This window comes from Sorex fumeus, unplaced genomic scaffold, assembly GCF_029834395.1.
Source record: "Sorex fumeus unplaced genomic scaffold, SorFum_2.1 ptg000157l, whole genome shotgun sequence".
Taxonomy (NCBI): domain Eukaryota; kingdom Metazoa; phylum Chordata; class Mammalia; order Eulipotyphla; family Soricidae; genus Sorex; species Sorex fumeus.
Genome location: NW_026606214.1, coordinates 183,727 through 204,225, shown reverse-complemented (window position 1 = coordinate 204,225; position 20,499 = coordinate 183,727). Strand labels below are relative to the sequence as shown.

Below are 20,499 nucleotides of genomic sequence, written 5' to 3'. Positions count from 1 at the left end.
GAAACAGAACATGTGCGAGGTTGATGGGGGTGATAATCACCCAAGAAGGGCTCACCTGGGGGCCAAAGAGATAGTACAGTGGGTAGGGCGCTTGCTTTGCACTTGGCCAACCGGGTTTGATCCCTGGCATCTCTTAGGGTCCCCTGAACACTACTAAGAGTAATTCATGAATGCAGGGCCAGGAATAACCCCTGAGCATCATTGGGTGTGGCCCCCAAACAAAAACAAAATAAAACAAAAACAAATGGGTCACTTCTTTTCTAACCTGGGTCTTGAAAAATGGCTCCACTACAAGAAGGCTGATCTTTACTCCACCACTGGAAAGTGTGTTTCATATTTCCTACCAGTGTGTTGTTCTTCCATCTGCATTAGTAGGATGCTCTCGGCCGCAGTGGGCAACTCTTCCAGATGTTCCTGCCAAGCCCTTCAGAATCCCCACCCTCCCCTCCCCAACGGCTCTAAGTGCAGGCAGCCTCTCAGTGTGCAGAGAGGGTGAGGGTCTGCACTGCAGGGCTAGGAGAGGGTAGAGAAACAGCAGAGGGACTGGAGCAATAGCACAGCGGGGAGGGCGTTTGCCTTGCACACTGCCAATCCGGGTTTGATCCCGGGCATTCCATAGAGTCCCCTGAGCACAGCCAGGAGTAATTCCTGACTGCAGAGCCAGGAGTAAGCCCTGGGCATCACCGGGTGTGATCCAAAAAGCAAATAAATAAATAAAATAAAAATAATAGAAATGAACACTCTGGACAAAAACCGAGTTCAAAGTAGGTAAAGGGATATACATGATAACCTTTCGGTATCTGTATTGTAAACCATAGTGCTCAAAAGAAGAAAGAAAGAAAGAAAGAGACAGAGACAGAGACAGAGAGAGAGACAGAGCAGAGGGAGAAAGGCCTGGAAAGAGGGCAGTGCCTGCCAGGCGGCCCCGAGCACCCCGGCACCAGACAGGGGGAGCCGGCACCGGCCGCTGAGTTTCTGTTGGGGAGCCAGCCCCAGGAGGCCGTTGTGGACCAGGGTGTGTTCTCCACGCAGATCGATGGCACCTTTAAGGTGGACATCCCGCCCGTACTCCTGGGCTACAGCAGGGAGCGGAGCGTGGCCGAGAGGGGCTTCGAGCCCGCGAGGAGCCCGAGTGACGGCCCCTACCTCACCCTCTTCATCACCATGGAGCCGCAGCTGGTGCCGGGGGAGCCCATTCGAGAAAAGGTAACGACCCCGGACCCCCGGACCGGCTGCGCTGGCGTGCTTGGGAGGCTGCGTCGGGCGGCGGAGCGCGGGGGATGCGGTCCCGGTTCGGTCCCCAATGCCACGTGCTTCCCTGGCACGGCTGGGGGCAGCCCCGGAGGCGCCGGGCACTGCCGGGGGTCCCGGGGGCACCCACCCGTAGGACCTGGGCTGCACCACACCCTTGGGGCCCGGTGTGCAACCGCCCGACCAGCTGGCCCAGCACATTTGGAAAGTGGCTCCCAGGCCCCCGAGCACTGCCTAGGAGTCTCCTCCCACCAAACACGACCACGCAGAGCGTCAGCCTGGCCCCCTCCGCACCCCACGGTCTCCCTGTTTCTCGGCCGTTCGGGTGGGATGGAGAGGACGCGGCCACGCCGCTCCGTGCCGTGCAGCCCCCGGGTCCCCCCGGCGATTCCCCACGCGGAGACAGGCCGAGGCCCCGCAGAAACGGGCTCCGCTGCGGGAGCAAAACCAGCGCTGACACGGCGGATGGGCTGGGGGTCGGCCGCGCCCCCGGAGGTGTCCAGGTCAGTGCCCTAGACCCCGCGGCGATGGACCCTCTGGGGTGCTGGCCGGGACCAGCTCCGGAGAGTGACAGACACATCAGCGCGTCCAGCTGCGGGGGGGGGGGGGGGGGGGGGAGTGCGCGGGTGGCCCCTGCCCTCCCCCCCTCCCTCCCTGGTCCCCTCCTCCCCAGGCTGGCCGCAAGGGAGAGGCTGAGAAAGGCGCGGGGCTGCCCTGCCAGTCCTCAGTCAGAGCCAGAGGTTGCGTGTGAGCCGGAGTCTGCCCATCCGGCCGTCCTCGCGGCTCCCCTGGGCGGGCTTGTCGGCCCAGGACTCTGACGCCTACAAGCTGGTGGTGGCATGGAGCTGGTGCAGCCCGTCCCTTTGTTAGTTTGGCTTGGGGGGGGGGGGGGGGCTGGGAGTGTGTTTGCCACAGTTGCACAATTGAGTGTTCCCTTGGCATGGCATGGACAGAAGGGCCCCAGGGCCACTGGCAACACAGGCCTAGTGGGAGGCAGCGTCACTGCCCCCACCAGCCTCAGGCAGAAATGCTGGAGCCCCGACCCGGTCCGGAACGTCTGAAAATTCTGCATTCTAGTGTATAAACGCAACTGAGACCCACAAAACACATTCCAGCCAGCCCCCACCCTGGCCCACCCCAGTGCTCCAGACACAGGGATATTTTTTTTGAATCACTGAGATAAACCCTCACAAAAGCTGTTCATGATCAGTCTTTCAGTCCTACAGTGTTCCAGCTCCCATCCCTCCACCAGGGTACATTTCTCTACACAAGGTTCCTGCCCATCACCCCCCAATGTCTGCCTCTATGGCAGGCATTTTCCTTCTCTCCCTCTCTCTCTCTCTCTCTCTCTCTCTCTCTCTCTCTCTCTCTCTCTCTCTCCCCCCCCCCCCCTTTTGGGCATTGTGGCTTGCCATATAGGCACTGAAAGTTTATCAGGTACATCCCTTTACCTACTTTTAACACTCAGTTCTTGTCCAGTGTGATCATTAACAACTATTATTGTCATTCTGGTCCCTTCTTTATCTTACCTGCCCTCCGCTCCACACACACACGGGTAGATTCCAACCACTGACCAGTCCTCCTAGCCCCTGTTTTCCCTGGCCTTAGATATTAGTCCTCTAATATATATAATTTTTCTATCCCACAAATGAGTGCAACCATTCTATACCTGGCCCTCTCCTTCTGACTCATTTCACTCGACATTATATTCTCCAGGTCCATCCATTTACAGGCAAATTTCATGACTTCACTTTTCCTAACCACTGTGTAGTATTCCATAGTGTAGATGTGCCATAGTTTCTCCAGTCATCTGCTCTCAGGTGGCTGGTGTGTTCTTTACATAAAGTAACCCCCTCCCCCACAGACAGACAGACAGACAGACAGACACACACACACACACACACACACACCACCACCACCACCACCACCACCAGGAGGCAAGCTTCCGGAATGTGAGTGTGTGGGGAGACAGCCCTCGTGGCACTAAGATGGTCCCTGTACAGGACCCACGGAGGCCTCTGCCACCTGCCTTCCCTCCAGCCCTGTGACAGCAGCTTCAGGCTGCCACTTCTGCTGGCCTGGGGCTGGGGCAGAATTGCCCCAAGGGCACATGCTAGGAAGCTGTTTGACAAGGAAGCCGGAGGAACAGGCCAGACCCTCAGGGGGCAGCAGGGCCGCTCAGCGAGTCCCTGCCTGAGTGGGGCTCTGGAAGGAGCCGCTCAGCTGCCAGCTGCGGCCACACTGGGCTTCTGACAGGGACTTCCAGATGAGCACATTGTGTTCCTCTGACTGCTGGCCCCTGTGTGACCGTTTCCTTGGATTCGGGGGGTGGAGGGGGTGAGAGTCAGGGCCACTTGCTGACCAACAGGCACTTCCAACAGTGTTAGGAAGACCATACGTGGCCTCCGAGACTCACCAAGGTTAACCAATGCCAGCAGGTGCCTTGCTCGCTATTATCTCTCCAGGCCCTCCACAGGATTGATTTATTATTTTGGGCCTCACCCAGCTGTGCTCAGAGATGTCTCCCAGCTCTACTGGTCCCGGATGTCTCAGGGAACACTCTGGGTGGGCTCAGAGGACCACGTGGGGTGCTGGGGATCCAACCTGGGTCAGCCGCATCCAAGACAAGCACCTTATCCACTGTATTGTTTCTCTGCCCCCCTCCATATGATTTTTTTTTTTAGAGATTTACTCATGGAATCTTCCTTTAAAATCCATAAATCTCCTGAAGCTCTCATTTGAATATCCTTTGCTTGAGGGGCCAGAGAGCCAGTACAGCTGCTAACCTGATGTGCGAGCAGCCTGAGGTCAGCCCCCAGCACTGCCCATGGTCCCCTGAGCAAAGGCCACGAATAAGCCCTGAGCACAGCTGGATGTGGCCCCCAAGCCAGCCAACAAACATCCTTTGCCTGAGATTGTCCTGTTGCAAACAGGGTTTTAATAGACTCGACTTCTGCTAATAAAACCCTCCTCTTGTTTCTTTCTTGTCTGATAGACGAGTGGCACGCTTACAAAGGTACCAAGTATTTTGTTTTACCCCTTCATCAATCAGTAGATGCTTAACCCCTCACTATCAATAAAGCCTATTTAAATTAGGCTTTCATCAGCTGCTTTTGTCCCCTGCCACCTTCATGAAGCTCCCAGTGTATGTGTGATCCTCTAACTGTGGCCAGGATGAATGTGCAGATTGATCTTTCTTTTCCCTTTTCCTTTTTTTAGTTTTATTATTATTATACTTTTATAATTATTATTTTTATTATTATTTACCGTTATTTTTTATTATTATATTATGTATCACATTTACAATCATGCTGAATTTCATGGTGTTGATGTCAAGCTATGCACCTTGCCATGTGGTGCCCACAGGATGTCACTTCTGGTCAGCCTTTTCCTTCCTGACCCTCCAGCACTGACCGCTAATCTGTTTTGTAATCCAGGGCCAGGGGGTTATCACTGTTGTTCCTGTCTGTTCCCTTGTCTGGTCGCTGTGTGCCAAAGATGAGGGAGACCATCTTGACTTGTCCTTCTCCCTCTGACTGGCTCCCTGCACGGTGAAATCCCCTGCTTCCATCCATGTTGCAGTGAACTGAAACGATATCACCCTCTATTACAGTTGCAAACGCTTCTGTTGTGTAGACACACCACAGCTTCTTTATCCACTCATCTGTGGTTGGGAATTTGGCTTGTTTCCACCTCTGGCTCTTCTCCCAAGCACTGCCAGGAACACAGGTGTGCAAACAGCAGTTCAATCGATGTTGCTGTGGAGTTGATGGGAGATGCCAAGTGGTTGAATTTCTAGGTCACATGGAACTCTATTCTTATATTTTTGAGGACTCTTCATTCTGTTTTCCATAGAGGCTTGACCAGATAACATTCTCTTGTTCTTTTAAATGGGGCACTGATTTTTACCCCCGTCTTTTTGATATATGCCATTCTCACTGGTCGGAGTTGATAGCATTGTGGTTTCCATTTTCCTGATAATAAGTGTTGATATCCTCACTGGGGAAGTGGCTTGTTCATCTCCTTGACCCATCTTTTAATGGTTTATTGGTTTTTCTGTTGTTGAACTTTGTGAGCACTTTGTGGACCTAGATATTAGCCCTTTAGCTGATGTATGCTATCATATATTTTCTCCTATTTATGATGTATGATGTCTTACTTTCTAGAGGTCTGAGTTGTTTTTTTTTTTTTTTTTGGCAGTGCTCAGAGAATCCTATGTCCTATGGACTAAATCAGGGCATCGTGTATAGCAAGCATGTGTTCCAACCCTGTGAACTATTTCTCTGGCCCTCGACTTTGCCTTTCATTTTGTCAAACATATTTTTATTTGGCCTTGAATCTGAGAAGTCCAAGTTGTAATGTTACTTGCATCTGGGGAATGTCCAAGTCCCTAAAATCTGCCAGCTTCAAAGAAGCATATAGCTGTGACAGAACAGATATTGATGAGGAGAAACCCATTCCATTTCCCACAAAAATTTAAATTAAATTAGAAGGCAAAGAATTGAGGCAGATTAAGACTATTAACAAATTTTAGGACAGAGGATGTAGGTAGTCCACTGGCAAAGCACACACATTACACATATAAGACTCCAGGTTCTAATTTGAATAACACACACACACACACACACACACACACACACACACACAATCCTAAATGTGAGTTCCACCTTAATTTCATCATAAATCCCCCAATTTTTTTCAGTATCTAGTTTTCCCTTGGTAGTTTTTTAAGATTTTACCAATGTCTGGGCTGGAGTGATAGCACAGAGGGTAAGGCATTTGTCTTGCATGTGGCCAATCCAGGTTCAATCCCTGGCACCCCATGTGGTCCCCAAGCCTTGCCAGGTGTGATCCCTGGGCACAGATCTGGAAGTAATCCCTGAGCACCACTGGGTGTGACCCAAAAACCAAACTCACAAAAAGAGATTCAAGTCTACACACAGGGCCATCTGTTACCATTTCACACCTTCCAGTGGCACCCTGGTATCCTAAGCAAGTATAATGATCAGAGAAATGTGCAAGAAGGTTGCTGAAAGGAACACAGACCTATTCAGACAGGACTCTGCTCTCAGAAATGCAGGTCACAAAGCCAAGTGTCCAACAAGGCCCCCAGGCCCATGTGGCAGAGAAAGTTCTAGCCCCCTCTGTTTCCATTTTGAAGGCTAATCAGTCAGTCCTGAACTAAGACTTTTATTGTTCTTCCTGCCTGCTGATGCCTGTCTGATTCCCTGGTGCTCGGCTCAGCTGTTTGAAGCTTGTGAGTGCTGGTTCCCTCTGGCCTAAGAGTTCCTTGGGGACTGTTTCATATCGAGTCATCCCTAGAACTTAGGACTTTTCATACTCTTGACAAACATTTGTGAAGTTCCAAATAATAATAATAATAATAATACAAAAATATATTATTGGAATAATTGAAAACACTTGTTAGGATGAATAAGTAAATGAATGAGTTGAAGGAAATGGATTAATTCAACTAGAGGCTTCTTTAAGACCTTATTTCTGAAATAAGCACCCCAAATCATCCTTCCTTATTTCATAAATCTCCAACTTTCTAAAGTTAGGATGGTTTCTGGTTGGCAATTCACCCTAGGAGTCTGTAGCCTGATCATACTACAGTCCTCTTACCGTCGTATCTTTTAAACATATTTATGTACTCATCATGGTATCCGTTGAGGAGCTGCCATGTTTTGGCTCTGTGCTAAGTAGCAGGTGGTTAAAAGGATGAAATGTGGTAAGTTGTGGGGGTCACAGGGACATCCCATGAAAATATACTAGGCTTTGGGAGATGCCTCCATCCTACCTAACCCCACCATTACCCCAATTTCTCCTGGGTACAGTGATAAAATCCAAATGAGTGTCCCAGTCCAGCAAGAGAAGTGAGAATATGCTAGATCCTACCTGCACTAGGCAAACTATTGGCATATTTCTATTCACTCGTTTATCCAGGCAGTGGTATTTGTTAAACACCAAAACATACTATATTGTATTTTCAGTGCCGGATACAAAAAAACAAAAAAACAGACCAAATTTCCCTGACTTTAGGAATTTTATTCTATGATGGAGACAGAATAAGCAAACATGTCATATATTAGCAATTTTTTAACTATCTAAGAGACCATGAGGGTAAAACCTGGATTGATGTCCCTCATTTAAAAAGTAAAGCAAAAGACACCTTTCAGGGCTGTGGAGACAGCGCAAGGGGGGAGAACATGACCGGGAGAACTGAGTTTGATGTTCAGCACTTCCTGTTCCTCCCTCCTCGACCACAGGGTGAACCCCTGGTTAAAACAACAAAACGGAATACAACTATCAAACACTCTCCTGAATCTAAATTCTACTGAAAGCTAAATATTCCTAGTAATATCCGTTGTTTTGAAATCCTCTGAAAAGAAAGCCACAATATGTGTTTGTATACTAAACAATGAAAATCTTATAAAGACATCTAAAAATCTCCTTTCTGTGCTATTGTTAGCAATGGGTTGAGTCAGGGGAAAGAATAACTTCTAAAAACAAATGGTGTTTGGGGAATGGAGAGAGCACAGCGGGCAGGGTGCTTGCCTTGCATGCAGCCAACCCCGTTTGATCCCTGGCATCCCATATGGTCTCTGAGCACTGCCAGAAGTAACTTCTGAGTGCAGAGCCAGGGGTAAGCCCTGAGCACTGATGGGTGTGGTCCCAAACCAAAAAAGAAAACCAAAAACACATACTGATTTATCTGCTTTGGACCACTTTTGAAAACTCTGAGAAACAAGTAGGTACTTTCAGATGGAAGATAAATAAGTTATAAGGATGCCTTAGAGTTGTGTGTGAATTGTGTCTATAAAACGGAAAGCTGGCAGTGTGGCTCAGTGGAGAGCACATGCCTTTTGTGCAGCTTCATGTGTGTAAAGAAGGTCTGATCCCTGGCACCTTAAAAAATAAAAAAGTGGAAAGAATCCTGGAAACTTGCAGCTCCTGCTGGATCACAAATGACTTAAAACATTTAACACTTCTAGCTCTGCGACCTTTATCCTTGAGATCCATTACTCTTAATACATTATGAATCTAAAACCTTTAAAAATATTCCCTTGTATGGATATTTATTATAATTACACGAGTTGCTTAAACTTTGCATTTATGATATTGAACTTCTGAGTCCCTTTTCTCTCTAAAATCACCATCAAAATGCCCTAACACTATTAGTTAATCTCATGGCCAATATTGGTTTATTAGTTTAACGTTCTGAGTTTGTTTTACTAACTCGAGCTCTGGATGCCTCCTTGACTGCAGTTTTCACTCAGTCCTAATGAATGTACTTTGCTGAGTTCACCTAAGTTCCGGGTCCTAAATACAATCCGCTGAATCCATAGGGATAGGATAGTCTTCAGGATACTTCCTGTGACCCACGTGTAGCTCGTGTTGACTATGGGATAGGAGCAAGTTCGTCTGTGTCTCCCGTGATCATATATAAACTCCATGGACACTTTCTTTCTGAAGTTTGATTCACAGGAAGATGAGAAATTACTTCAAGCAACAGAAAAGTTTCAAGCTGAATGTGCCTTAAAGTTCCCAAACCGTCAGTGCTTTACAACCGTGATCGACATCAGTGGAAAAACCGTTTTCGTTACACGTTATCTCAAGCCTCTGAACCCCCCTCAGGAGCTCCTCACTGCCCACCCCAATAACCCACAGGCAACGGCAGTAAGTACTCTGTAAACTTCCAGGGCTGGGGCTACAAGGACTTAAATTTTCAGCAATGGCCACTTTCATGACATTGAGTTCATAATACTTGAGGCAGTAGTGACTCTATCAGGATCATTAATGATTCATGGAATGATTAAAGTTTCTTTGGAACTAGGAGACTTACTTTGCTTACAAATGTCTGAAGGATAGGAAGCTTTGGTTGATTCTTTCAGTAAACAGTTATCTCATGCTTACTGTGTTTCTGACACTATGGTAGACGCTGGAGAATTAACATTAACACTAAGTGTCTTATGGAAACCTTTTCATGATGTATTCTCAATTACTGTTCGCATCACTCAGACCTCTGCTTTCAAACCAAGATAACTTTGGTGTTTATACTGGGTGCTCTAAGCTTCAATGAATTGAATTCAGAGGTAGATGTTTACCTGCAGATGTTTACATATATATGTGTATGTATATGTATATATATATGTGTGTATGTATATGTATATATGTGTGTATATATGTATATATACACACACACATATATCTTGTGGTTCACTCCTCATTTACTTTCTTATTAATCAATTTCTAGTGGGTACTTCTGTTATCCCTAGTATAGTACTGCATGTTGAAAACTTCTAGTAGAAAATATTTAGAGTGATGAATAAGATTCTTAGATACTTAAAGCATTTGAAAGATCATAGCTGAAACAGAATAAGGTGAATGGAGAAACCCCAGAAGACATAGGACTCAATAAAAAAGCAAGATGTCACAAGGTGAGGCCTCAAAGCCGAGTTTGCTCTGATCATTGCTGATCATTCCCAGTGTGGAAAACTGCTTCTTGGGCCTCCGGCTGCTGAGGACAAGAAATAATGCAGGGCTTAGGGCATCTGCCAAGGCTGCAGAGAGACTCAGGGGCAGAGGAGAAACAGTCAGAATAGCAACGAGGAAAGACCTGCCTTCCAGAGAGAATTCTGCCTTCCTCAGTCTTAACTCTGGATGGATACGTCACTCCTGAGAATTTCCTACTCACTCAGCAGCACTTACTCACATTTGGGACTGGAATTTACCCTGTTTGACCTGGAAGACACCAGTGGAAAATGTTATTGGTGGTATTTCCTGTTGGTATCACCCCTCGATCCCTATCAAAAGCACATCTATGTCCTAGGTCTAGAAGAAGTTCTTTTAAACTAAGCCTCAAAAAAAAAAAAGAGGGGGAAAAATGCCTAAGTAATATAGCATTGATCATTGATGAGGAAATAAGTCATTATTTCTGGAGCAGTTAGCAGAAACAACAAACTGCAGATTTAAGCCACAAAGAATGCAGACCTTAGAATCGTCAGATTCAGAACAGAAAGGGACAGAAATGTGAAAATCAGGTCCAGAGGGATAGTACAGCAGGCACAGCGCTTGCTTTGCACACAGTCCCTGGGTTCAATCCCTGGCACCACATTCAGTCCACTGAGCCCCGCCAGGACTGATCCCTGAGCCCAGAGCCAGGAGTACAGCCCAAAGGTAACAACAAAAATGTGAAACTGAATAAGGTCTCTAAAGATTTACAAGTAGTCCTAAAGCAAAGGGGTTGAGCCTCCCAGTGAAAGGACTAAAACTGTCAAACCAGATTACTTAAAGGAGCTTGATGTGCTGATTCTAACATGGCAGTGCAAAGGTATAAAAATAGTCAAGACAATGCTGAAGAAAAGGGTTCAGTGGGAAGATTTGCCGTATCACAGAGCCAGGCTATTTACAGATTCGTGTAATTAAGGAAGAAACGAGGAGATGGTATTGACAATAAATAAGAGGAAAACACAAGAGAATAAAAAGCCTGGATTAAATCCACTCAAATATAACCTACGCAGTCCTGACATATGGTAAAGGCAGGGGAAATCTGTGAAGAAAAGACAGATGAGGAGGGCTCGAGGGATGGCACAGCAGGTGCAGCAGGTAGGGCATTTCCCTTGCACGCACCCAATCCAGGTTTGGTTCCCGGCATCCCATATGGTCCCTTGAGCACCTTGAGGTGTGACCCCCAAAAGAGTGCCAAAAAGAAAAAGGAAAAAAAGATAACTGAGGAAAGAGGTAAGGCATTTACCTTGCATGCCCCAACCATGATTCAGTCACAGGCACCACATACAGACCCCCAAGCACTGCCAGGAGTGGGCGATGCAGGAGTTTCCAGGAGACCCAGGAGCGTTTCACCTGGGAAAGGTGGAAACTAACAATAACCTTCCCGTAGGATGTTCGAATAGGACCCAATCAGGTCACAGCACTTAAGAAACAGCTGGTGAGCATTTGGTAGTCAAAAAACGCTTGCAAGATGTGAGTCTTTCAAGAACTGAGGGGGAAGGTCAGACTTTCTGTCTTCTCAAAAGTGGTTTTTCCAAAGCTCCCTTCCTTTCCGTAGGAGCTGGTGGCTCGGTACGTGTCTCTGATCCCCTTCCTGCCTGACACAGTCTCCTTTGCTGGTGTCTGCGACCTCTGGAGCACCTCGGATGTAAGTAGCTTTCCCTCACACCTCCAGGAGCAGGGGTTGGCCTTGCTTGCTGAATGCGACCTCCACAGTCTGCCCAGTGCTCAGCCGAAAGCTTCGTGTGTCTTCACATAAATCATCTTGGCCATCCATCGGATGAGCAGAACGAGTCACTGAACATCATTCTTTTTGTCAGCAATTTATCTCCTAGCAGGAGATCAAGAAGAGCTTGAGCTCCATTCTGAAGCATTTTTTTGTTCCTGATTCAGTTAGTTAAAAGAACAAAAATTGTTTTAAAAAATTAGTGGGGTTAACAGAGTTAATACAGGGGGTAAGGGGCTGGAGCAATAGCACAGTGGGTAAGGCGTTTGCCTTGCACACAGCCGACCCGGGTTCAATTCCCAGCATCCCATATGGTCCTCTGAGCACCGCCAGGGGTAATTCCTGAGTGCAGAACCAGGAGTAACCCCTGTGCATCGCCGGGTGTGACCCAAAAAAAAAAAAAACAGGGGTTAAGGCACTGGTCTTGCATGCAGCCAACATTAGTTTGTTATGAAGCAGAGAGCCTGAGAGCAGGAAGTAGCTCCTGTGGGTGTGGCCTAAATCCCTACACACACACACACACACACACACACACACACACACACACACACACACACACTAAGAATTTACATACAGACTTCCTATTTGCTTGGATCTGGTTCCGAACACCACACTTAGCATTTGCTTGGGAGCTATTGCTGGCTCAGTGCTTGAGAATTATTCCTAGTGGTGCCTTTGGGGTTACTTCCGGCAGTGTACTCGGGACCATATGTGGTGCTGGGGATCAATCCCATGCCAGCCACACGAGAGACAATCAGTTTAGCCCTTGTCCTACCTTTCCAGCCTCTGAGTTGTGTTTTACTTAATGAGTTGCAAACACAGTACCAACATTAAAAGATGTATTTTTAAAGCAACTCATACAGTCAGGCATAATCACTCAACAAGCATTCTTTAGAATGACATATGGCGAATGCAGAACGAGTCACTGAATGCCACACTACCTTTCATTCTTTTTGTCAGCAATTTCTTGATCTCCTGGCAGGAGATGAAGAAGAGCATGCGGTACTGCTGTGTAATTATTTTCTCTCCCTGGGGAAAAAGGCCTGGCTCGTGATGGGAAATGCTATTCCTGAGGTAAGGACACGTGGGCTGCCTTGAAGAGCTGAGTGTGGTTGTGTGGTCTGATTGGGCCCGGGGTGGGACTTCAGACTGAATTCCTGCAAACTGGAGCCTTTAGCCATGCAAAAGCCACATTGCTGTTTTCCTGTGAGTCTCTTCCGCCACCTGAGAGAATCCCGATTCCTTCAGTACTGCCGTTACTCATGCTGAGGGGTGAGGGGGCTCTTGGGGTACAGCCAGGTTAGTCTCTGCCACGCCTGCTGCTAGCCTGGCTGGGAAGGGGACACCACATGCAGAGAACCCTGGCGGCTGTGTCTCCACATGATCACAGCCACTCCGACTAGATGGCCGAGTGCACGACTATTAGAACTGATTTCCAAAGCCCACTGCGTGAGAGTTGGGAGTGGTCATTCTAGACATGAACTGAGTGCTGAGAGGAGCGGAAGGGGTGCACGTGATAGCCCTTCAGTACCTGCACTGCAAGCCATAATGCCCAGAAGGGAAAAGCAAGCGAGAAAGAGAGAGACAGAGACAGAGAGAGAGAGGCAGAGACAGAAACAGAGACAGAGAGAGAAGGGGGGGAGAGAGAGAGACAGAGAGAGAGAGAGACAGAGACGGAGAGAGGGAGGGAGCGAGGGAAAGGAGAAAAGTGTCTGCCAGTGAAGAGTGGCGGGATGGAAACTGGGGACATTGGTGGTGGGAAATGTACCCTGGTGGAGGGACGGGTGTTAGAACATAGTATGACAGCCCCAATCATGAACAGCTTTGTAACTGTGCATCTCCCAGTGGTTCAACGAAAACAAAGAAAACAATGCCCATTACAATACCCCTGAATTGGAGCTGCAGCGATGGTACAGTGGGAAGGGCATTTGCCTTACATGCGGCTGACCCGGGTTCGATTCCCAGCATCCCATATGGTCCCCTGAGCACCGCCAGGAGTAATTCCTGAGTGCAAAACCAGGAGTAACCCCTGTGTATCACTGACTGTGACCCAAAAAGCAAAAAAAAAAAAAAAAAAACCCAAAAATATCCCTAAATTGGGGCATGCTGGAAAATTTGGAGGTACAGGTTGAGAAAGTTCACCTGGATTGCAGCAGTGCTTCCCAAGAGTATTCTGAAAGAAGAGGATGCCAGGTTCTGGGACCTGGCAGGATTTAGCACAGGTCCTGCTGCAGGTGGCCCCAGGCCGGGTCCCTAATTCATTCCCTGCAGCTCCCTTCCTGACAGCTGGCTCCAGGGAAGGCAGGGAGAGCGCTGGGCCAGCAGCCTGAGGCGGGGCTCACCTTCAGCAAGGGCTCTGTGTCACCACGTGGGTCTGTGCTTGAGAAGGAACCCGGGACCATACTGCTGACCCCGCTGGCCCCCGAAGGCTGCTGTGCATCAAATGAGATCAAACTGAGCAAGAAATGAATAAAAACATTTTCACTGTAAAAACAAACCTAATGTACACAAAGGGACCGGGGGATAGGATCAGTGGGAAAGCATGTAACTCACGCAGCCGAGGCCTGAAGTTTTTGTTTTTGCCCAAGCAAAGTGATAAAGGGGGCCAGCATGCACACAGGTGGCCATACAGACTGCTAAGTATGTTCCAAGCGGAAAGCCCTTCCAGGCTCCCAGCCCAGCCCCCACCCTCCCCATGTGCAGGTGTGACCACTCTGGGCCATGTGTCCTTCCAAACCCCTGCATATGCGCTGACCGGAGATGAAACCCATCTTCCAGAACCCAATGAGAAGTCCAGGTCCATGGGTTCAGTGATACCATACGCCAGCCTCAGGGATAGGGGAGGAGCTGGCCCTCCTCATCCACAACCCCTACAGGGCCCTGAGATGACGCCCACAGATGGCATCTGGCTACTATTTAAGCTCCTTAACAGCCATGATCCAGAGACACACAAAACAATCTCAGAACAGAGCAGTTTGCTGCAGAGAACTCTCCAGGCCCTAATTATCTAAATTTTAGAATTCCCGGAGCACACGGCTGCTCTTGCGGCTATGCGACATCTTATGCTATTCATAACAAGCAATACAAACTAAATTGTCTAGCACTGCCTTTTCGGCAGATTTGAGTGGTGGCGGGGAAATTCCAAATAATAATGGCGGGACCGGTGCTGAAATATTAAATGCAATCAAAGTAGAGAGAGAGTATTGTAGAAATTGTCTGCCACACAGGCAGAGGGAACAATTGGGATGGGAGGGGGGTGAAACTAGGGATTTTGGTGGCGGAAAATGTACACTGGTGGAGGGATGGGTGTTTGACCATTGTATGACCAAAACTCAAACATGAAAGCTTTGTAACTGTATCTCACGGTGATTCAGTTTAGAAAGGTGGGGGACGGGGGGAGGAGGTATCACATGCTCATTTCTGCATTCAAAATATAAGTCTTCTAGCCATTTAAAAGCCATCTTACTCTGAAAAGAAAAAATTTTTAAATATATTTGGGTTTGTGGGTTACACCCAGTGATGTGCAGGGGTCACTCGTGGCTCTGCATTTAGGAGTTACTCTTGGAGGTGCTCAGGGGATCATAGGGGATGCCAGGGATCCGATCCAGGTTGGTTGCAAGGCCCTACCTGTACTATAGCTCACCCAAAAATGCCGTTTCTTTCCATTGATAATAGTTTTTCAACCTAAAAACACATTCATTGGTAACAGGTTATTTGGTCCAAGAGGTTACCACACAGTACTAGTGGCAGATACAACAATCTGGGGGGAAAAAAATCAATGCCAAACTTTCTTTCCAATCCAGACCATTAGTTTAAAGAACTAGAACTTCAAACTAATGGTCCCCCTTTCCCATGGATTTAGAAATTTGAGTCCAGCAAAATGATGACCTGTCTGTTCGAATTTTCCTTGCATCACTGGCTGGAAACTGTTTTAACAGTTCTCTCTCTTTAGGGGCCAACTGCCTACGTGCTAACCCGGGAGCAGAGTCACTACCTAATATGGAATCCCTGCAGTGGGCACTGTTATGAACAATTCGATACATTCTGTCCCTTAAAAAGTGTGGGCTGTTTAATAGGTCCCGATAATGTAAGTATGGAGCATTTTCCCTTAAACATGGCTAGCTTTTTTAAACTGATATGCCAGCTTCAATATTTTATGTCAGAAAACACCTGCATGAACACATGCACACATACCAACAGTGACAGGCCCCCAGATATTACGGTCCCATTGTCTTACCACAGTTAAACAAATCCAGCGGCTCATTCTCTCTTTGCTTCCTCTTCTTTTCTTATGGCATGTGACAAGACTAATCTCATGAAAAGAATGCTTTCCTCCCAGTGGTTTACTGATAAACTGTTTACTTGCAGCAATTACCTCCTAAGTTTCTTTCAGGAGCTCCTACACCCCTTAAAGGGAGATGTTCTGTTCTGCCACCCCCAGATTTCAGTGGTTGTTTATTGTGGCTGCAGCAGAGAAACCCTAACTGTGTCTGTCATTAGCTAGGAGTGACCCCAGCACAGCCAGACGGATGTGGCCTCCAAACAAAAGTGAAACTAGTTGTGGGCTGGAGAGACAGTACAGTGGAGAGCGTGCTTGCCCTGCATGCGGCAGACTTGGGTTAGATCCTGGGCACCCCTTACTCCTCCAAGACCTGCCAGAAGTGATCCCTGGGTACAGGGCCAGGAATAAGACCTCAGCACTGCTCAGTATGCACCCGAACGACAGGTATGAACACTAACTCTGTCATTGGCTATAAATCTCTAAGCCTTACATTTCCCACACTTGGTTAGACACCCAAGTGATTTATTTGGGTCTCAAACTCCATGTACCCAAAGCTCAAAGGACTCTTCCCACCAGCCTGCCCACCAGCTCACCTCCTAGTTTATTTCTATGAATTTTACACACTCAGGTTCAAACCTCAGAAATGTCCTTGAGGGGCCGCAGCGATAGTACAGTGGGGAGGGTCTTTGGTTTGCATGCAGCTGACCCAGGTTCGATCCCTGGCATCCTATTTGGTCCCCCAAGCACCGCTAGGAGTGATTCCTGAGTGCAGAGCCAGATGTAATCCCTAAGCAATGCCATTTGTGACAAAGGAAGGAAGGAAAGAAGGAAGGAAGGAAGGAAGGAAGGGAGGGAGGGAGGGAGGGAGGGAGGGAGGGAGGGAGGGAGGGAGGGAGGGAGGGAGGGAGGGAGGAAGGAAGGAAGGAAGGAAGGAAGGAAGGATGAACTAAAGGAGCAAGAACGGAAGAGGGAAGGAGAAAGAAGGAAGAGTGGAAAGGAGGGAGGAAGGAGGGATGGAAGAGAGGTAGGAAGGGAGAGAGGAAGGAAGGAAGAAGGGAAGGAAGGAAGGAAAGAAAGAAAGAAAGAAAGAAAGAAAGAGGATTTCCCCTTGATTTCCCCTCTCTCACTTCCTCCCCTCCCTGCTGTCCTTGTTCACATGGCCTTCATATCAACAGCCTCCAGATTATCCAGTTTATTATTTGCTTTGAGCTGCCTGATCAAGTTTCTCAATGATCAGCTTTCACTATTCTGTGATTTACAAAGCAGTGGGCCTTTCCCTGCACGAGAATCTCAGAACGTCCCACTTTGGATTCAGCGTCCTGTGGAGCCTGACCAGGGCTCCTTCCAGCACTGGATCCGGCTGCTTCGGGCTCTCCTCTCCTTCTCCCCCTCTCCCTCTCTCTTTCTCCCTCCCTCTTCTCTCTCCACTGCCTGTCCTCTCTCTGTCTCCCTTCTCTCTGTCTCTCTCTCGCTGCTCAGCTCTGTCTCTCTGAATCTGTCTCTCTCTCTCTTTCCAGCACTGGATCCCGCTGCCCAGCTCTCTGTCTGTCTGTCTCTTTCTCTGTCTTTCTCTCTCTCATTGTTGGCCAGCACTGCTCGGGGGTTACTCCTGGCTCTGCACTCAGAAATCACTTCTTGTGGTGTTCAGGGGACCATATGATGATGGGGATTGAACCCGAGTCAGCGTGTGCAAGGCAGGCATCCTGCCTGCTATAGTATCTGTCCAGTTCCCCCATTTTCTTCTTTTTCTCACCCTTTTCTTTGTTAAAAAAAAAAAAAAAAGAAAAGAAAAACTCCTTTGCTTTTTTTTTTTTTGAAGGGGCAGGGGTCAGAGGGTGCTTACCAGGTGGTGCTCAGGACTTATTCCTGGCTCGGTATTCCAGGGTCACTGCTGACAGTGCTCAGTCGTCCATATGTGCCACCAAGAGACCACACCAGGGTCAGCTGCATGCAAGACAAGTGCATCCGTTCTACTCTTGGGCCTGACCCGGCCTTCTCAAAGCAGCTTCCTGATGTCAAGTCATCACGGCTACTTCCCATGCTGGTCACCACTTCTCTGAAACCTTTTGCTGTTTTTCCCTTATTTTGCCAAATCTGAAAATCATTGATCCTCAAAAGGCATATTCACCTAAGCTCTGTTCTATATATGTTTCTAGAAATATGCAAAAATTGATCACTCCCAAAATGTGTATATAACTTTACATATTATATGTAAATACACACACACACACATGCACATGCACACACTGAAATATCTGCTTCCTCAATATCTTTATCTGGATATCAGATAGCTTCAGGCCCAAACTCCTGGCCTCCTTCAGGAGCATTTCTGAGCCTAAGAAATAGCTCCATCATCCAATTAGTCAGGCCAAATGCTTGGAACGAGCCAACTGAGGATGTGGTTCCATAATAAACACACATCTTGCGCATACTGGACCTGATTCAATCCCCAGCCCTGTAAATCAATCAACCAACCAATAAACAAAACCTGTAGGTCTGGGCCAGGGATGAGCACAGTAGGAGAGAATTTGCCTTGCCTGTGTGACAGTGTTTAATCCCGGGCACTGGGAGGGAAAACGAACGCCCCGTAACAGCCTTGGGAGTCACCTCTTAATTACTTTCTCTTCCTCCATCCTCTCTGCGAATCCTATCGCTCTCCCTGTCAGAGGAAACCCACCGACCACACACTGCCACCTTCACATGCCACTCGGCACCAGACGCCTACGTTAGTCACAGCAGCCCGAGTGAAAACCGCGTCTTGCCGCTACGCATTTTTGTCTAGTCTCAAACTAGTAATAAAAATAATCCTAATTAAACGGGAGGGAAGCCAAAAGGAAACAAGGCAGGCAGAAACTGATGAAGGTACCCCTCCAGGGAAAGGGCTTCACACAGGGAAAAGAGAAGTGGGCAGTTCACGTGAGGCCAAGCACACCAAGGCCCAGCCAAGACTGTGGATGCTCTGGAGTGAGAAGTGAGAAATGATGTCACTGGGACAAGACAGGGGCATTTTAAAGATTTAGGCTTGTCAAGTGAGTAAGGAGCCACTGGGGTACATTGGACACGTAAGATAATGACCCGGCTTCCCTTCCATTTAAATAGGTTTGTTTCTGGCTAGGGTTGTTCTGCTGCTTCTCTCTCCAATCAAGTGTGTGCGCGTGTGCACACACGTGCGCACGCGCACGCGCACACACACGCACACACACACGCACACGCACGCAAGCACACGCAACAATATGTGCTAACCTAACCAAATTTTGTTTTCTTTTAGATTTGGTTTAATATCCAACGGTATGATTCCCCACTAAGGATAAATTTTGATGTCACCAGGCCCAAGTTATGGAAATCTTTCTTTTCAAGAAGCTTCCCGTATCCCGGCCTTTCCAGTGTTCAGGTAGGATTATTTTATAGATAAATGTACACAAAGAAGGCCGGAGATCTTAAGTTTGTATGAGAGAGCTGGTTATTCTTTTGAGACTTAATTCTCTTCTTAAATACCTCATCTGAGTCTTTTAGATTACTTCATCTACAGTTACATTTGGCTTTCACAGATAGTTGAGCTCACCTTAATGTAAGAAAAAACACTGTTAATTATGACCCCGTGTATGCATCTATAAAAGAAAACTTGGACACGAGGAGTCCCATGACATAAAGAGTCCTGTATTTAGGGGCTGGAGAAACAGTGCAGTAGACAAGGAGCTCGCCCCAAGACAGCTCACCTGGGTTTGATCCCCAGCATGCATGGCACGTGTCCCCAGCCCGACCACAAGTGATCCCGGAGCCCAGAGCAAGGAGTGAGCCCTTAGCACAGTTGGGGGTGGCCCAAAAACCAAAGAGTAAGTACTGGACTTAATATCTTACCAGGTGTTCCCAACTCACTGAATTAATGTTACCATTGCTTTCAAAGCAAATTAGACTGTGGGAAAGTACCACAGAGGTGCAGTTCTTAGACCTAAGTAGTAAGCATGTTTACAGTTTACTAAAACTTGGTTCAACTGACACCATCATCTATTAGTGTGTTCCGGGTGCAGAATATAAACTATGCTTTTCCCCGTGGGTCACGCCTGGGGGGTAGAGTGGTGGTGGAACGCGGGCCTAGAACGCGCCAAGCCTGAGCGCAATCTTGGGCTCTGCAGCATCACGGGGTACGGCCCGGATGGTCCTCAATGGCCTCAAGGAGTAACGGAGGGCGTGGCCCCTATTTAAACTAAGGATTTAAACATACTGCCCTATCAAAACTCTCCCATGCATACCAGGTGGCACATACAAGATTCCCTTCCCCCTGGAAATACAGTGTGCAGTTCACAGCCCAAGGACTGGAACAGTGGAAACACTCTGGCACACAGTGGAAGATTTTCTAGTAACAAAATTGAATAAATATTAATCTTCGTAGGCACTCTAAAAATCCTTACTGCCTCTAAATATATTGTTTGGGAATATGTGTAGTGAAATCAAAACATGTTATGTTAATTTGCTTGTCTCCACTGTCATACACACACACACACACACACATACACACACATACACACACACACATACACACACATACACACACACACACACGTGTCAGGGCTTTACTTACAATTCCCCATCACCTGTGAAAGTGCTTGGCACATAGTAGGCATTCAATCTGTATTGAAAGAGTGCTAAAAAAGAAATTCAGCATAGCTATTTTCATTGCAAGAGAAAGGAAATGAAATTGAGAATGACACAGCACAGGAATTGTGATACT

The 20,499-nt window shown here is 47.7% G+C and overlaps 1 protein-coding gene across 1 annotated transcript in view; it reads left to right on the top strand.

Annotated features, from left to right (window-relative positions):
* Positions 1–20,499, top strand: part of CC2D2A (coiled-coil and C2 domain containing 2A) — a 120,655-nt gene that overhangs the window by 95,727 nt on the left and 4,429 nt on the right. The window contains exons 29-34 of the mRNA XM_056107296.1: positions 1,033–1,206; positions 8,728–8,931; positions 11,321–11,410; positions 12,449–12,562; positions 15,441–15,575; positions 19,039–19,161. Of these exons, the coding sequence (XP_055963271.1) occupies positions 1,033–1,206; positions 8,728–8,931; positions 11,321–11,410; positions 12,449–12,562; positions 15,441–15,575; positions 19,039–19,161 (840 nt within the window). The remainder of the gene's footprint in view (positions 1–1,032; positions 1,207–8,727; positions 8,932–11,320; positions 11,411–12,448; positions 12,563–15,440; positions 15,576–19,038; positions 19,162–20,499) is intronic.